The sequence below is a fragment of the Lemur catta genome, chromosome 10 (genome assembly GCF_020740605.2).
Source record: "Lemur catta isolate mLemCat1 chromosome 10, mLemCat1.pri, whole genome shotgun sequence".
NCBI classification, from domain to species: Eukaryota; Metazoa; Chordata; class Mammalia; order Primates; family Lemuridae; genus Lemur; species Lemur catta.
In genome coordinates, this window is record NC_059137.1 from 32,766,550 (window position 1) to 32,780,731 (window position 14,182).

Sequence of the window (14,182 nt, forward strand, 5' to 3'; positions counted from 1 at the left end):
GCCAGACCCGAAGGAAGCCTCTGTGTGCTGGCGCAGGCCTGCCATGGTGGCCTTCTCCTTCTGAAGCTTCCAGCCGGATGGCCACAGCTGGCCATGAGCTAGAGTCCAGGCTGCCCCACACAGTCCTTGCGTGTCTCTGGGCATTGTTCTCCATGCACCACCCCTCCCCTTCCCCGTCTCCTGCACAGGACAGACGCCCAGCCTGCCGCCTCCCCCACTCTGTCTCTCTTTATTCAACCCATGTTCTGCCTTGGTCACTGCCCAGACAGAGGTCCAGGTCAAGCAGCACCACCCCCACCTCCAATCTACCCTAACCCTCTCCAAACTGAGGCCTCCCCAACAGGCCATGCAGAGGCTGGTGTTTTAGGCTCCACATTCCCTCCATTAGGATGGGAGGGGGCTTCAGCATGCTGCCCACTCACCACCACCACCTGCAGGCCACCGGACTTCTACCTATGCTACATACACACACACAGCCTGGCCCTCTGATGCCCTGCCATTGGCTACACTGCCCCTACCTGGTCTTCCTCCTTCTCATGCATCTGGAGATTCTGACAACTGCGGGAAGAAGCCTGTGGTCTCACCACCCTGCAATCAGTGCACTTCTGGGGCTACATCAGAGGGCATTCACGAGGGGCCTCCATAGAACGAGGCTTCCCCAATGTCAGCGGCCACCTAAGAAAGGTACGGGGCATGGCCAGGCATGGTGGCTCACACCTGTAGTCCTAGCACTGGGGGGCCTGAGGCAGGATGATCACTTGAGACCAGGAGTTCAAGACCAGCCTGAGCAAGAGTGAGACTCTGTCTCTACAAAAAATAGAAAAATTAGCCAGGCATGGTGGCATGCACCTGTAGTCCCAGCTACTCAGGAGGCTGAGGCAAGAGGATCGCTTGAGCCCAGGAGTTTGAGGTCGCAGTGAGCTATGATGACACTACAGCACTCTAGCCTGGGTGACAGAGAGAGACCCTGTCTTAAATAAATAAATAAATAAATAAATAAATAAATAAATAAATAAATAAATAAATAAAAGGTACGGAGCAAGTGCAGGGGCGTCCCTTGCCAAGGCTCTAATCCCACCCCGCTCTGCTGCTCCTTTAAGGAGATACAGAGAAATGTCTGGAATTATGGTTGCTTCTGAATGGAGAGATCGGGGGCTTTTGTGCTCTCATGTTTGTAGTTCTCTAATTTCTGGAGCATTTCTATAATGAATGCGTATCACTTTTAGGAAGACAATAATGTTTTCACGATCAAAATGTTAAAATGGCTGTTTTGTGGGTGGTTGTAATTTTGGTAAAATTATAGGTAAGTTACTATTTTCTTTTCCACTCTTTTTATGCATTGTCAAAATTTTCTGTAATGAATATGTATTATTATTGAATTTACAAAATACTACGAAAAAATTCTTCACCTACTGCTCTAACTTCTTTGGGGGCTTTTGAAGGGTTACCTGCACTCACTTCTCCCTTCCCTCACCTCCCATTTACTCCTCAGCCAACTAGAATCTTCTTGGCGACTGAAATGCCGTGTTCTAGTTTCTAAATTTGAAGGATACCTTTTAGTTCTTTTTATGGATTTCCTGGCAGCCTTGGACACAGCTGGCTACTACCTTGCTTGGCACCTTTCTTCCTCTCTGGCTATGGCTTCCTCGTTTCCTTCTCATATTTCTCTATCAGTTCCCTTTTGGTTTTGCTCCACATAGTGCCATACCCTTTCACTGCATAGATTCACTTTCAGGGTTCCTGCCATCCCTGTGACAACTGCATGGCTCATCTCCAGACCAGATCCCACTGCCAGGTTTTTTCACACCTTCATATCCTATCCCTTCCTGGTAGTCCCCACGCAGGTTTCCTCTGGGCACCTTGGACTCACCATGCTCCAAGTGAGTTCCCCCTTGGTGAACAGCGGCAGTGCAGGAAACATGTTTCTGATGTCTGCCACGCCCATGTCTGGTTCTTTGAAAGTGCGCCCACAGTCCTTGCTACAAGGAGTGGCCTTAGGCCTTCAACCTCATTCTCCTGGCTACCCTTGATTGGGCAGGGCATGGGCAACTGACCCTAGAGAGACTATATAGACTATCTCTCCCAGGACTCTGAACTGAGCTGGGTAGTACTGGGCTCCGTCAGATCACAGAGCTGGGGCCAGAACCAGTGCCAGGGCAACCCAAAGCTGTGTGCAAGCTCGAGTAACCTATTATGTGTGTCGGGTGGGAAGAAAGACCCTTGCAAGAAGGCAGTCTGCAGAAATAGTAAAGCAGACTGATGGCATCTTTCTTGCCATTCAGCTGAGTTCCACGAGGTTCCTGCAATGATTTGAACAAGATCTTTATTTAAGCTAGCAAAGGAATAGAGTGAGAGTTTCTAATCTTTACAATGAGATGCTCTCTGGAAAGGAAACGGTCACCACTCTATCACCCTGCAGAAACCTGGGCATCCTTTCTGACCTCTCTCATCCTCACTGCCCCATATCCAGCCAATGATCCAATTAGTCACTCCTGCCACCTTCGTGTCTCTCCAGTCTGCCTACTTTTCTATACTCTCACTGCTGTGAAAGCACAGGAGCCACCTCACTGGCCTTCGGACCCCTGCTCATGTGCCCTCTGATCCATTTGACACTACAAGGAAGGGAATTTCTGAAATGCCGATCTTATCATACCTTCCTCCTGCTTTACATATAGTCTCCAGTAGCTCCCCAGTGCCCACAGGAAAAGGTCAAAGTACTCAGCTTGGCTTGCAGGCTCTTGTTGACTGGTGCTTGCCCTTGCCCTTGCTGACTTCTGCAAACTAAACTTCTTTCTCTTCTGCCTTGAGCTTTATTCCTTCGGCCAGACTGAAACACTTGCAGTTATAGGACTGCACAGCGCTTCCCCTTGCCTGCCTCTGTTCTGTCTTCCCTCTTTCTCCAACCTGGCTCACTCCTGCACCCAACTATCCTTTAGGTCTTATTTAGAGGTCATCTCCTCCAGGTAGACTTCTTTGGCCTTCCTTGTACCCCCAGCACCCTGTGTTTGCCTCACCCAAACAACTCGGCACACAATGGATTCTAAGTCTATCTTTTGTTTGCCTCTCTTGCTAGCCCACAAGCACCTTGATGGCAGGGACTGTGTACTAAGCATGGGGCCCAGCACATAATAGACAGACGCTCAGTATTTGCAGAGTCAATGCATAAATCATACTTACAGCAGGCTTCTCATAATTGGCACTTGAAATAGGGTTCAGTGGAGGCTGAGGGTGATGTGGCTGTTATGTAAAAGAGGAAAAGAAAGAGTTATGAATATGCATTCAATCTGTTCTTCAGACGATGCTGAGGTGCAAGTGCAAAGTTTCTTTATTTCTGTTTTTTTTCCTAGAACTGCTACATGGTGGGCAGCAAGTGCATTGTTTCTCAAAAAGATACTTTAAATAGTTTGTCATTGTCTCTAACTGTGACTCTGAACTGTGAAGAGATTCAGGCTCCAATGAAAAAGTCATCCTCAGAAAGGGAGGGGATGTTCTCAAGACTTTGCAAAAGAGCACTGAACCCAGAAAGCAGAAGACCTGTGTTTAAAAACCAACTCTCACTTAACAGAGATAGCCACCTCTTCAAAGCCTCAGTTTCTTCATCTATAAAATGGGTACCTGCCTCAAAGTGCTGCCTGTAGGGCTAAAAGATGGATATCAGTTGGCCGTGTTCTCATAAGGCCAAGAGTGTTAAAAACTAAAGGAATCTTCTCGATTGCTTACACCAAACAATGATTTCACAGATGAATGAACTGAGGCCAAGAGAGGAGAAGCCACTTGCCCAGGAGGATTCAGCTACTATGGGAATAGCAGGTCACCAGCCACTGGATCCAGTTCTCCCTCCACTTCTGTTGGCACCTAGTAACTTCTGGGTTTCCAACAGATACTAAACCTTGCAGAGCTGGCTGTCCCATTGGAGAGCATGTGCTGGAGACCAAGGAGGATCTAGAAACCCCGATGAAGGAAAGAATGAGCCGTAAAGCAGGGAAACTACTCACGTTGCTGGAAAGTGCCGGCGGCGGAGGGCTGTCGGCAGGAAGGGGGATCAGTTCTCCCAGCTTTAAGGAAAACAGTATATGGAAATGAAACATCAACTAGAAACTTTGCCTATTTTCAAAGCAGAAAAATGGCATTTACAGGAGTAGACGATTATTTTTAGAGGGTCTTTGGAGGCAGTTTGTTAAAGGAAGTTTAGGAATTACCTGTAATTTTTTCCAGCCATCTCTCACACGAATGAAAAACTCAGTGCTGTCCCTAAGGTAGATGAATGTTCCTTCTATAACCAAATGTGCTTTCTGCAGCATGTCATCCATGTTGCTGAAGGTTGTGACCTGTCAGATCATTCAAATCCCAAGCACCACTGTTATCTTCAGAGCAAGGGGACAATTTGACAAACTAGTGTCTTTGTACAGTCAACTACGAACCACCCCTCATGTTCAATAACAAGGCTTATTGTGCCATATAGAGATTTAGCTGTTCACCAGTAACTAAAGGGACCCTTTTTGATAAAACAAAAACATGTATTACTTTGAAACACAAATCTAAATTATAATAAATGAATTAAAACAAAAAAGGTAATATTCTGTGGGTACAAAAACATTTAAGAATCGTCAACAGAGTTGTGTTTGTTGGGTCTGGCATTAGCAAAATCACAGGTAAGTGCTGTCTCTTCCAGTTTTTAAAGCTGCATGTGGTCACAACATTGTTAAGTGGTGCCACTTCATGCTACTCTTTGAGGAATTTCAAATTTATTTCCATTTGGAGTTAGAAATGCAAGCAAGGGAGCAACTATACTTAGGTATTAAATCTTTTTGTCTAGCTGGGTAGTTATAATATTAAATGCATGATAGAAAATGAGGGTCTGTGATTTCTCTGTCTAGAAAGTGGCCAAAGATTAGACAGTCACTTAGCATATCTACGAGCAGATACAGATGCTGCAAAAATCTATTGAGTAGCATCAAATCTCAAAGAAACATCAGCTAAGAGAGTTTTTATTTTTCATTTTCACTGAGAAAGATGATAAAAAATTAATTTTCACTTAGCCTTGAAGATAATGGCTTTGTGCATCAAAATGGCTTAGAAGACCCCCAAAGGACCAAATATCAAAATTCTATCACTGGCTGGACAGTTCTCTCTTTTGGCAGCCAAATTTTCCAACTAAAATCCAGCAAAGATTGAAGAGCATTCTACTCCTGACATCCTTGTGAGGTATTTGTCTATCTTTTGTGCATTCTAATGATCCTGGTGGGCCATACCTTGTTCCCATGTGCTGCAGAGTAACAAATGTACAAGAGACATCTTTTGGCAGAAGAGAGAAGGCTGAACTACCCAGGGTAAATATGACCGGCACAAGAACCTGTTGTGATACTGTTTACCCTCTTGGGCTTAAGGTTTTTGATATAATATTATATGATTGGTTTTTGTTATAGCTTAGTCAGTTAAAGGTTTGAAGGGTGGAACTTAAATAACAAATGATTTTGTTTCTCCTATAATAACAAGTGACGCATATTAACTCATCTATAATAAATTCCCCCTACATGGAATTGCACCAATTCTACTGTCATGGAGGCTAATCCCAAAAAGGTACCAGGTGCTAAACGCAATAGCCAGAGTTTTAAGTAAATCCATCCAAAATGGAATGAGGAATACACATTGATAATGACACTGACCAAGTTTCTGGATCCGGGAAGCCCTGGCTGCCCTGGAGGGCCAGGTGGGCCTGGAAGGGCCACAGCTAAGACAAAGCAGAAAAGAAAAGTTACAAAGAACTGCCCTCTCTGAAAAATGCCTCAGGTGTCAGCTGATCACCTGAGCGAAGTGTTTACAACCCCACTCACAGTGCTACAAAGCATCCCAACTTGCGGCTGCATCTTAGGGGGTCTGGACCCAGCATGTGACTTAGGTCACATTGTCTGGTTTAAGGAGGAGCTGGGATTCTTTGATTGTCACCCTGCATCAAACCATGCCTAAGACTTTTCAGTGTTATAAGTGAGTCAATTCCTTTTGTTGTGGTTTATGAAAGCCAGTTTGAGTTTTTTGTCACTTACATCTAAAAATATCCTGACTCATACAACTTACCTCACCCAAGAGACAGGCATGTGACTGCTAAACAGCGGAAGCAAGCCCAGAAAGAGGAAGAGAAGGCGCTAGGCAGTGGGAGGGGGCCAGAGTGGTGCAGGGACAGCAGCCCTGGCCCTGGGGCCAGAGACATGGACTCAAGTCCCCAGCTTGTCAATTCTCTGTTATGTGGTCTTGAGGAAACAGCAAGCCCTCTGACCCTGTTTCCTCATCTGCGAAATGTAAATAGGCATTCTTCCTCACTGGGCTGTGGTGAGAACTTACTGCTTTGCAAATTGTACAGCATTCGACCAGGAGCTCTTAGCTTTTGAAGAGTCACAGTGCCCTTAAAAATCAGAAGAAGGCTATTGCCCTCTTCCCTTGACAAATGCACACACTCCATTCTATAAAAAATGTTAGTGGGCTGACAGATCCCTGAGGTACATGCTTGCACCGTTTAGCAGTCCACAATTCCCCAATCACAAAGCCTTTACTCTAGGCAAACATAAAGAAGGGTATTACAACTATTCCTTTGTCCTTCTATCTCTCTAATCCCCTGTCCCCTGCCCTCAAATCTGCAAAGCTCTTGGCAGAGTTAAGGATGCTCTTACAAGTTCCAGCAAAATTATACAATTCTTTAGATTGCAAGTCTTCAGTTCCAACATAAGACTTGAACATCCATACCTAGGTGGTAAATAAACATCTAGTGGATAGAGGCTCAGAGGACTTGGACTTAGATCCCAGCCATGCCTCCTATGAGCATTAGTGACCTTGGGAAAGTCTCTTAACCTCTGTGAGCTTCAGTGTTTTCATCCATGAGATGGATTTGATAATAATACCTATTTCCTCTCCCTCCCAGGGTTGCTGTGAAGATGACATGGGCTAACAGCTATGAAAGTGTTTTGTGAACTGTGACTTGCTACCATACATTATGTGAGGGGCGATGCTTGTTCAATGCAGCAAGGCATCCTGGGCCCCCCTCGTGCAGTGCTGCCATGGATGACAGATTCTCTGCATCCTGCACTCACCCCATATCGTGCCTCCACCTCCTGCCACCCTACTCCTCCCTCAAGGCCGCAGGGCCCCTCTGGTTTTATCCACCCAGCCCCTTCTTCCTTTGCAGGACCAGTATCCTCCTCATCTTCTTCTCTTAGGATCTTCCCCTTCACCTCTGCAACCCTTTGGTTCCAGAAAGAGCTACCATGTTCTCATGTGATCCTACCTCCTGGCCACAGGTGATCCGTCCAAGGTTGGGAACCTGGCCCAACACAGGCCAGTCAGAATCCTTCCCAGGGACTTGCCCCACCCCAGGACTTTTCAGACTACAACTGAGAACGAACTTCAAGATTTTGAGCTGACAGTAGAAACTGTAAGTTGTCAGTAACCATATTTCCCACCATGCAGAAGATATGGTCTGTGGTGAGGCAGCATGAAACTGGCATATAGAGAGAAGCTGAGAAAAAGATGGCCGGGGAGTCCTGGCAGGGGTGAGTTCTTGGTTCTGGCTGTTCCTGAGGTCCAGCTGCATGTCCCCCCTTCCCATGAGTTGATTGTCCACTCCCTCCTTCATGTCCAGTGAATTTCCCTTTGAGCTACTTTGAGTTATGTTCTTGTCACTTGCAGCCAAAGATTCAAGGCTAAGCCAGGTGCTGTGGCTCATGCCGGTCATCCCAGCACTTTGGGACGCCAAGGTAGCAGGATCACTTGAGGCCAAGAGTTAGAGACCAGCCTAGGCAACATGGTGAGACTCCATCTCCACAATAAATTTTAAAAATTATCCAGGCGTGGCTAACAGCTTTAGCTGTAGTCCTAGCTACTTGGGAGGCTGAGGCACAAGGATCACGTGAGCCCAGGAGATTGAGGCTACAGTGAGCTATGATTGTGTCACTGTGCTGCAGCCTGGGTGAAGAGAGAGACCCTATTTCTTAAAAAAAAAAAAGAGAGAGAGAGAGAAGAAAAGAAAGAGGTCCAAGCCTAAGTCAAAGCCCCAGTCCCAAAGTCACTTCCCTTGTAAAGCTCTCCCTGAGCCCCAGAGTCTGTAGGTCTCTTCCCAGGTGTGCTTCCACCATACCTGGCTCATGTCAATCCGAATAGAAAAAAAGCACACAGTTATGCTATCATTGCTACTATCAATATTACTGTCTTCCACTATCAGCATAGTGGAAACAATGCAGGCTTTGGAGCTATACTGATCTGGGTCCTAATCTTGTTAGTGTCACTTATTAGCTGTGTGAGCTTGGAAAGGTTCCTAATGTCTCTGGGTCTCACTTTCCTCACCTGTAAAATGGAGATGCTGATATTTTTCTTAAAGGGTTGTTGTGAGAATTCAATAAAATACTGTAGTAAAATGATTAGCAAAATGCCTGGCACTTGATAAATGCTCAATAAATGAAGGTTTTTAAAATTTCACCCATTTTGCACTTGAGGAAGTGAGGCTCCAAGGGGTGAATAGATTTTTGCATAGAGGGTTACAATCAATGCTGGTCCTTAAAAGAGGTTCTTAATCCCTAAGGCACTGACAAAGCAGCAAGGAAGTTTCCACCCACGCAAGAAAAGATGTACAATACCCTTAGTCATCAGGGAAATGCAAACCCAAACCACAATGAGATACCACTTCACATGAACCCATTAGGATGGATAAAAAAAAAAAGATGTAATAAAGATAATAATCTTGGTGAAGATGAAGAGAAACTGGAACCCTCATACACCACTGGTAGGAATTCACAATTCTTTGGCTCCTTTGGAAAACAGTTTGTCAGCTCCTCAAAAAGTTAAACACAGAGTTACCATATGAGGTAACTGTGTGTTTCACTCCCAAGTATATACCCAAGAGAGCTAAAAACATACGTTCGTATGAAAACTTGAACACGAATGTTCATAGCAGCATTATTCATATAGTCAAAAAGTAGAAACAACCCAATGTTCATGAACAGATTAATGCATAGACAAAATGTACATCCATACAATGAAACAATATTCGGCCATAAATAAAAAGAAGTACCGATAAATGCTACGACATGGATGCACCTTGGAAACGCTATGCCAAGTGACAGAGGCCAGCAACAAAGGGCCAGATATTATATGGTTCCATTTACATGAAACGTCCAGAATAGGCAAATCCAGGGGCAGAAGGTAGACTAGTGGTTGCTAAGATCTAGGGGAGGACTGGGGAAGAGTGGGAAGGGGGTGACTGCTAATGGGACAAAATTTCTGGTGTGCTGACAATGTTCTAGAATTAGACAGTGGTGATGGCTGCATGACCTTGTGAATATATTAAAAACTACTGAATTGTACACTTTAAATGGGTGAATTTTATGATGCATAAATTATATCTCAATTAAAAAAAAGAAAAGAAATAAAGCTCCATCCCGGCAGCAGCCCTCTGTCAGACAGTGTGGCTGTGACACACCACCCAGATGCGGTGACCCCGGGCACACTAGTAGGGGCAGCGGGAATGAGGGCACTGCTCACAGAACTCACCTGCTCCCAGGATAGCTGGAGGTCCTGGTGGCCCTGGGGGTCCTGGTGGCCCAGGGACACCAGGTCTTCCAAAGCCAGGTGGCCCAGGCAGGCCAGGTGCACCTGGGGGTCCCTGGGGCCCAATGACAGTCTCCCCTTTCTGGCCCTGTCAAGGCAAGCACACAGTAAAAGAAGAGAAAGCACCATTCATCACCAGAAGTCCATCTATTCCTTTCATGGGGACATCTGTAAGAAGGTAATAAATGCCAGCTATTGTTATTATTATCCTCAATCTTGGCACAATTCAAGGGGGAGTAAGGCCTCAAGGGCAGCAGCCCCGTCATTATGTTGAATGATGCTACAGAGAACCCTAGCGAGCCCTGGAGTCAGAAGGGACCTTGGGGATCATCTAGTCTAGACTTTGTACTTTACAGATGAAGAAACTAAGGCCTAGAGAGGGAAAGGACCTGCCCAAGATCACAAAGCAAAAGAGAGGCCCAGCGAGAAGTAGAGCCCTGATCCTGCCTTTGCTGGTTCTACCCTCATGGTGAGCTCTGGAACCAAAGGTGAATGATCCGGCCATATTCTCATTGGGTCTCATCCTAGGAAGACCAACCTATTTAGGGGTGTCTTCTTTGGTAAAATTTCCGAAGAATCAAATAGCTCCTCTAAAAATATCTCCCTCACCTTCCATTCTGCCTCCATTATCTGATGTGCTTACCATTAATGACACTCTGTTGAGCGAATTTTCCACCATTTACATGAATAAGGCAGTGTGCTTAGTGGCCTGGAAGTTACCTAACTGCACGTAGCCTTGTCCACCTCACTTCTCTCCCTGTCAATCATGGGGAGAGCTAGCCAATCCCCAAGTCCTGCCTCCAGCTCAGAGTACAACGACTAACCCTCAGCTCCTCAACTGCCTAGTCCTTCTGGAGGCTTCAGGGACAGCCCTAAGCCCGCGGGGAAGATGGCTTGGAGGGGCCACTACTCACGGCCAGGCCTGGGTTTCCGGGCAGGCCTGGAGGCCCAGACACAAAGAAGTTGTCGTTAGAGTCTCCTTTTTCTCCTTTGAACCCCCTGTCTCCATTCTCCCCCTGGAAGCAGAGAACATGGGAATATTTCAGTCGGAGTGGGATGAACCTGGTCTCTGACATAAAGCCAAGGCATTGGAAACACAGGCCACGTGTTTAGTAGAGAAATACTCACCTTCAAGCTATTCAGAAAATGTCTCAGGTAAGCCGGATCAACTGCAGGACCTGAAAAAGAAATACTTCTTAAAATTCACGATCATAGTTTCAGAAACTTAAAAACACAAGTCTCCAAGTTGGCAACCATGGTTATTTCCTAGCGGATGTGACCTTGCACTGGGTCAGCTCACAGGGTCAGCACTGGGCTCAGAGCCAGAAACCGCTCCTGGTCTGGGCCCAGCAACCCAGACACTGTGGGGTCCTGGGTGGGTCCCCAGCCCTCTTTGGGCCTCATTTTGCACATGAAATAAGAATGATTGGAAGTTCTGGTCACTCTTGCCAATGCTCCATCTTGGACACACCAGGCCCGTGACTGGGTCTCGCTAGACCTCAGTGGAGCCGCGGTCAGGGTGGTAACGTGATTAGTCTCACTCTCCGGCTCAGCTGCACGTCTCAGGAGCAAAAGTCAAAGTCGAGATCTAGCACAAGGGCTGGCGTACCTGGTGGTCCCTGGGCCCCCTGATCGCCTTTTTCTCCTTTTGTGCCGGGAAGACCCCAGGATCCTTTTTCTCCTTTAACGCCTGCCACCAAACACATACATCAAAAAAAAAAAAAAAAACAAACCAGTGAAAAATGACCTTCATTTTACATAAAACCTTTCTGAGACAAGTTTTCAAACTGAGCTCCTTTAGCAAAGTCTACTCAAACAAACAAAGGCTTACTGAGAATTCAGCGGGTATAATAAAATCCTTTGCTAAATGATGAAGAGGGCAGAGGCAGATGCATTAGATACATTCCCGACCTTGAGAGCTCGGTTTGTTGGGGAGACAGACACAGCTCACAGTGAGCAAGGCATGAAATATGTGCTGGCAGAGCACCAGGGGGGCCCAGCAGGGCCTAGGACAGACTTTCGCTCGGGCATTGCCACGCGTGTGGACGGAGGCTCCGCACCAGCTCAATCTCCCTGTCTCATCTCACCGAGGCCTGTGCAGCATGGTGGCATGTGGGGAGGAGAGGGACCTCCCAGGAGTGCCTGCACAGGACAACTAAGGGTGCTAAGTACCCCACCTGCGACGTGGGGAGAATGTCCACTGTGTGGTGACGCGCCTCCCTGCAGGACTGGTGGCATCACTGTCTCTGCGTGACTGGCCTCCAGCCAGTCTTTATATAGCAGGTGGCCCAAGGAGGGATCCCTTCAGGAGATCAGTGTTTGGGAAGGGAAGGGGTTCCCTTTCCCCACCTCCAGGGGTGGGATGGACACGAGGCCTTTGAGTTCCTGGTTCCTGAGAGGCGTAGCAGATCAACCCACCAATGACCTCGAGCCTAGAGTCAGGTCACAAAGCTCAGATGAGATCTGGGGGCTCCGGCTTCCCCAGTGTGGGGGAAGGAATGTGAGCATCAGAGGCGTGATGGCAACAGCTGGGGTCAGCAGGGAGATGCAGCCACATCTCACCAGTGCTGGGGGAGCAGCTTGGGACCGAGGACCTGGGCAGTGGACCCACAGTGAGACCACAGGCAGCGGTGCTCAGACAGGAAGACGATGAGCTCCCCACCACCTGCGAGAGCGGTAGTGACGACCCACAAGCCAGTAGGAGGAAGACCAGCTCACCAACAGCCCGCAATTCCGAAAGGTCTGTTCCCTCCCCCTCCTTCCAGAGGAGCCCCTCAGGTGCAAGGTGGCCCTAGGGGAAGATTTGATTTCTCAGTGTCCCAGTTGTTATTCTGCCCTGAGAAATCAAATCTTCCCCTAGGGCCACCTTGCACTGGGATAAGGAGAGTCTTGAACTGAATCTGAGCAGGAGGTGTAGAAACAGTCTGGACTTGGTAACCAGAAGTGACAGAAAAACCACGGGCAAGACACCATCAGGGAGACCATCCCCTGGCAGGCCGGGGTGGCACAGTGAGCTGGAGGTGAGTATGGGGAGAAGAAGGCCTCCCCCCATGTAAGCCCCAAGTGTCTGGACTCCTCAATCGAGAGGGGGATATGTGGTGTGGCACAGGGTGTGGGGACGGAGGGACCAGAGTGCCTGCTCACCTGCAGGCCCCTGTCTCCCAGCCTGTCCCTCTCTCATGTGCCTAGAAAAGCTCCTACATGTGGCCATGAACATGCTGGTGTTTCCTAATCGAACACTTGGAGCCAGCGCCTCTCACACTTACTGTGCACACAGCTCACCTGCAAGACTGTTAAAATGCGGGTTCTGATGCAGCAGGACTAGGGAGAAGGGAGGGACCCTAAGTTCTGCATTTCTAATGGGCTCCCAGGAGAGGCTGTTGCTGACTGGTCCAGGGACACTCTGAGGCAAGAGTCTTCTAAGCTCCCACAGCCCTTCCCTGGATTAGCCCTTGGCATATTACACTATCATTGTTTTTTAAATAGTTAGTTTCACTTAACAGATTCCAAGGGCCCAGGAGGCAGGAACTGCAGGATTCAACCGCCTCAGCCGAGTGCATGAGATCATATCAAGCAATGAGCAGGCATCAGCGAATGTTTTATGAACAAATAAACACATGAATGAACAAGAGGTGTGCTTCCTGCCAGCCGGAGGCTCAGCCGAGATGGGCAGGACAGACAGACGTGTGCTGCCCCAACCAAAGAGGTGCCAGTCTCACAGCCACGTCTCCCACCACACACAGTCAGACCTTCCTGACCACCTAGTCTGTGCCCAGCACTGGGCAAATGAAAACCACCTTCCTCAGAGCTACTAGGGTGAGGCGACGTCCCAGAGAAACACCCAGTGGAGGAGGGAGTGTGTACCGTGAAAGGTGATGAGCTCTGGATTCCCGGGATGGGTGGTGCCAACCTGGAAAGAGAGGAAGGTGTGTCAGACATGGCCAACCCTGCCCTGGCGTTTGCAGGCACAGGCAGCCACTGTGTCGTGGGCATGTGGCAGAAGAGGCAATGCCACGGGGTCAGGCCCTCCTTTAACTCCCCGAAACCCTGAGCCCCCAGTAGCCCTGAAGGCACAGACATCCCAGGCGTTCAACTGGGAGGCCCGTCACATAGCGGGGCTGAGGGAGACAGAACTGAGACCTACTGGCCGACAGACTCAGCGGAAGGGAAGCCCAAAGCTTTAAGACAACAAATCGTGGCAGTGTTGGTTTGGCCAAGTATGAGCATTCCTGGCATTCTTTCTTATCACTGAGGATGGATTCATGTGAGAGGTCAGGCATCCCAGCCAGTGGCATGCCCAGCCACGGAGCTGGCCCCGCAGTCAGCTTTGCTGTGTCCAAAGATGAGTGTAATGAACAGGAACTAACAGCAGTGGTAATCAGTGAAGGGGGCTGTCATTAGGCTTGGGGGGCCTATTCCAGACTCCCCATTAAGTGTTAGGGATCTGGGGGCCAAGCTATTTTATATAATATTCCTTCCAAGTTCTTTCTCAGATAACTGCATTTCCTTATCTATTGAGACAAAGCCACCTGCAATCTGGCTTTTTCCCAGTTGATAGGTGGAATCCGAGGGGTCCACCTGGCGCTAGGAT

At 47.9% G+C, this 14,182-nt stretch overlaps 1 protein-coding gene across 1 annotated transcript in view; it reads right to left on the bottom strand.

Annotated features, from left to right (window-relative positions):
- COL15A1 (collagen type XV alpha 1 chain) overlaps window positions 1-14,182 on the bottom strand; it is a 75,731-nt gene that overhangs the window by 4,554 nt on the left and 56,995 nt on the right. Inside the window, exons 33-41 of the mRNA XM_045562115.1 lie at window positions 13,456-13,501; window positions 11,201-11,281; window positions 10,720-10,769; window positions 10,506-10,607; window positions 9,535-9,679; window positions 5,667-5,731; window positions 4,200-4,328; window positions 3,996-4,055; window positions 3,178-3,237 (exon numbers count right to left, since the gene is read on the bottom strand). Of these exons, the coding sequence (XP_045418071.1) occupies window positions 3,178-3,237; window positions 3,996-4,055; window positions 4,200-4,328; window positions 5,667-5,731; window positions 9,535-9,679; window positions 10,506-10,607; window positions 10,720-10,769; window positions 11,201-11,281; window positions 13,456-13,501 (738 nt within the window). The remainder of the gene's footprint in view (window positions 1-3,177; window positions 3,238-3,995; window positions 4,056-4,199; window positions 4,329-5,666; window positions 5,732-9,534; window positions 9,680-10,505; window positions 10,608-10,719; window positions 10,770-11,200; window positions 11,282-13,455; window positions 13,502-14,182) is intronic.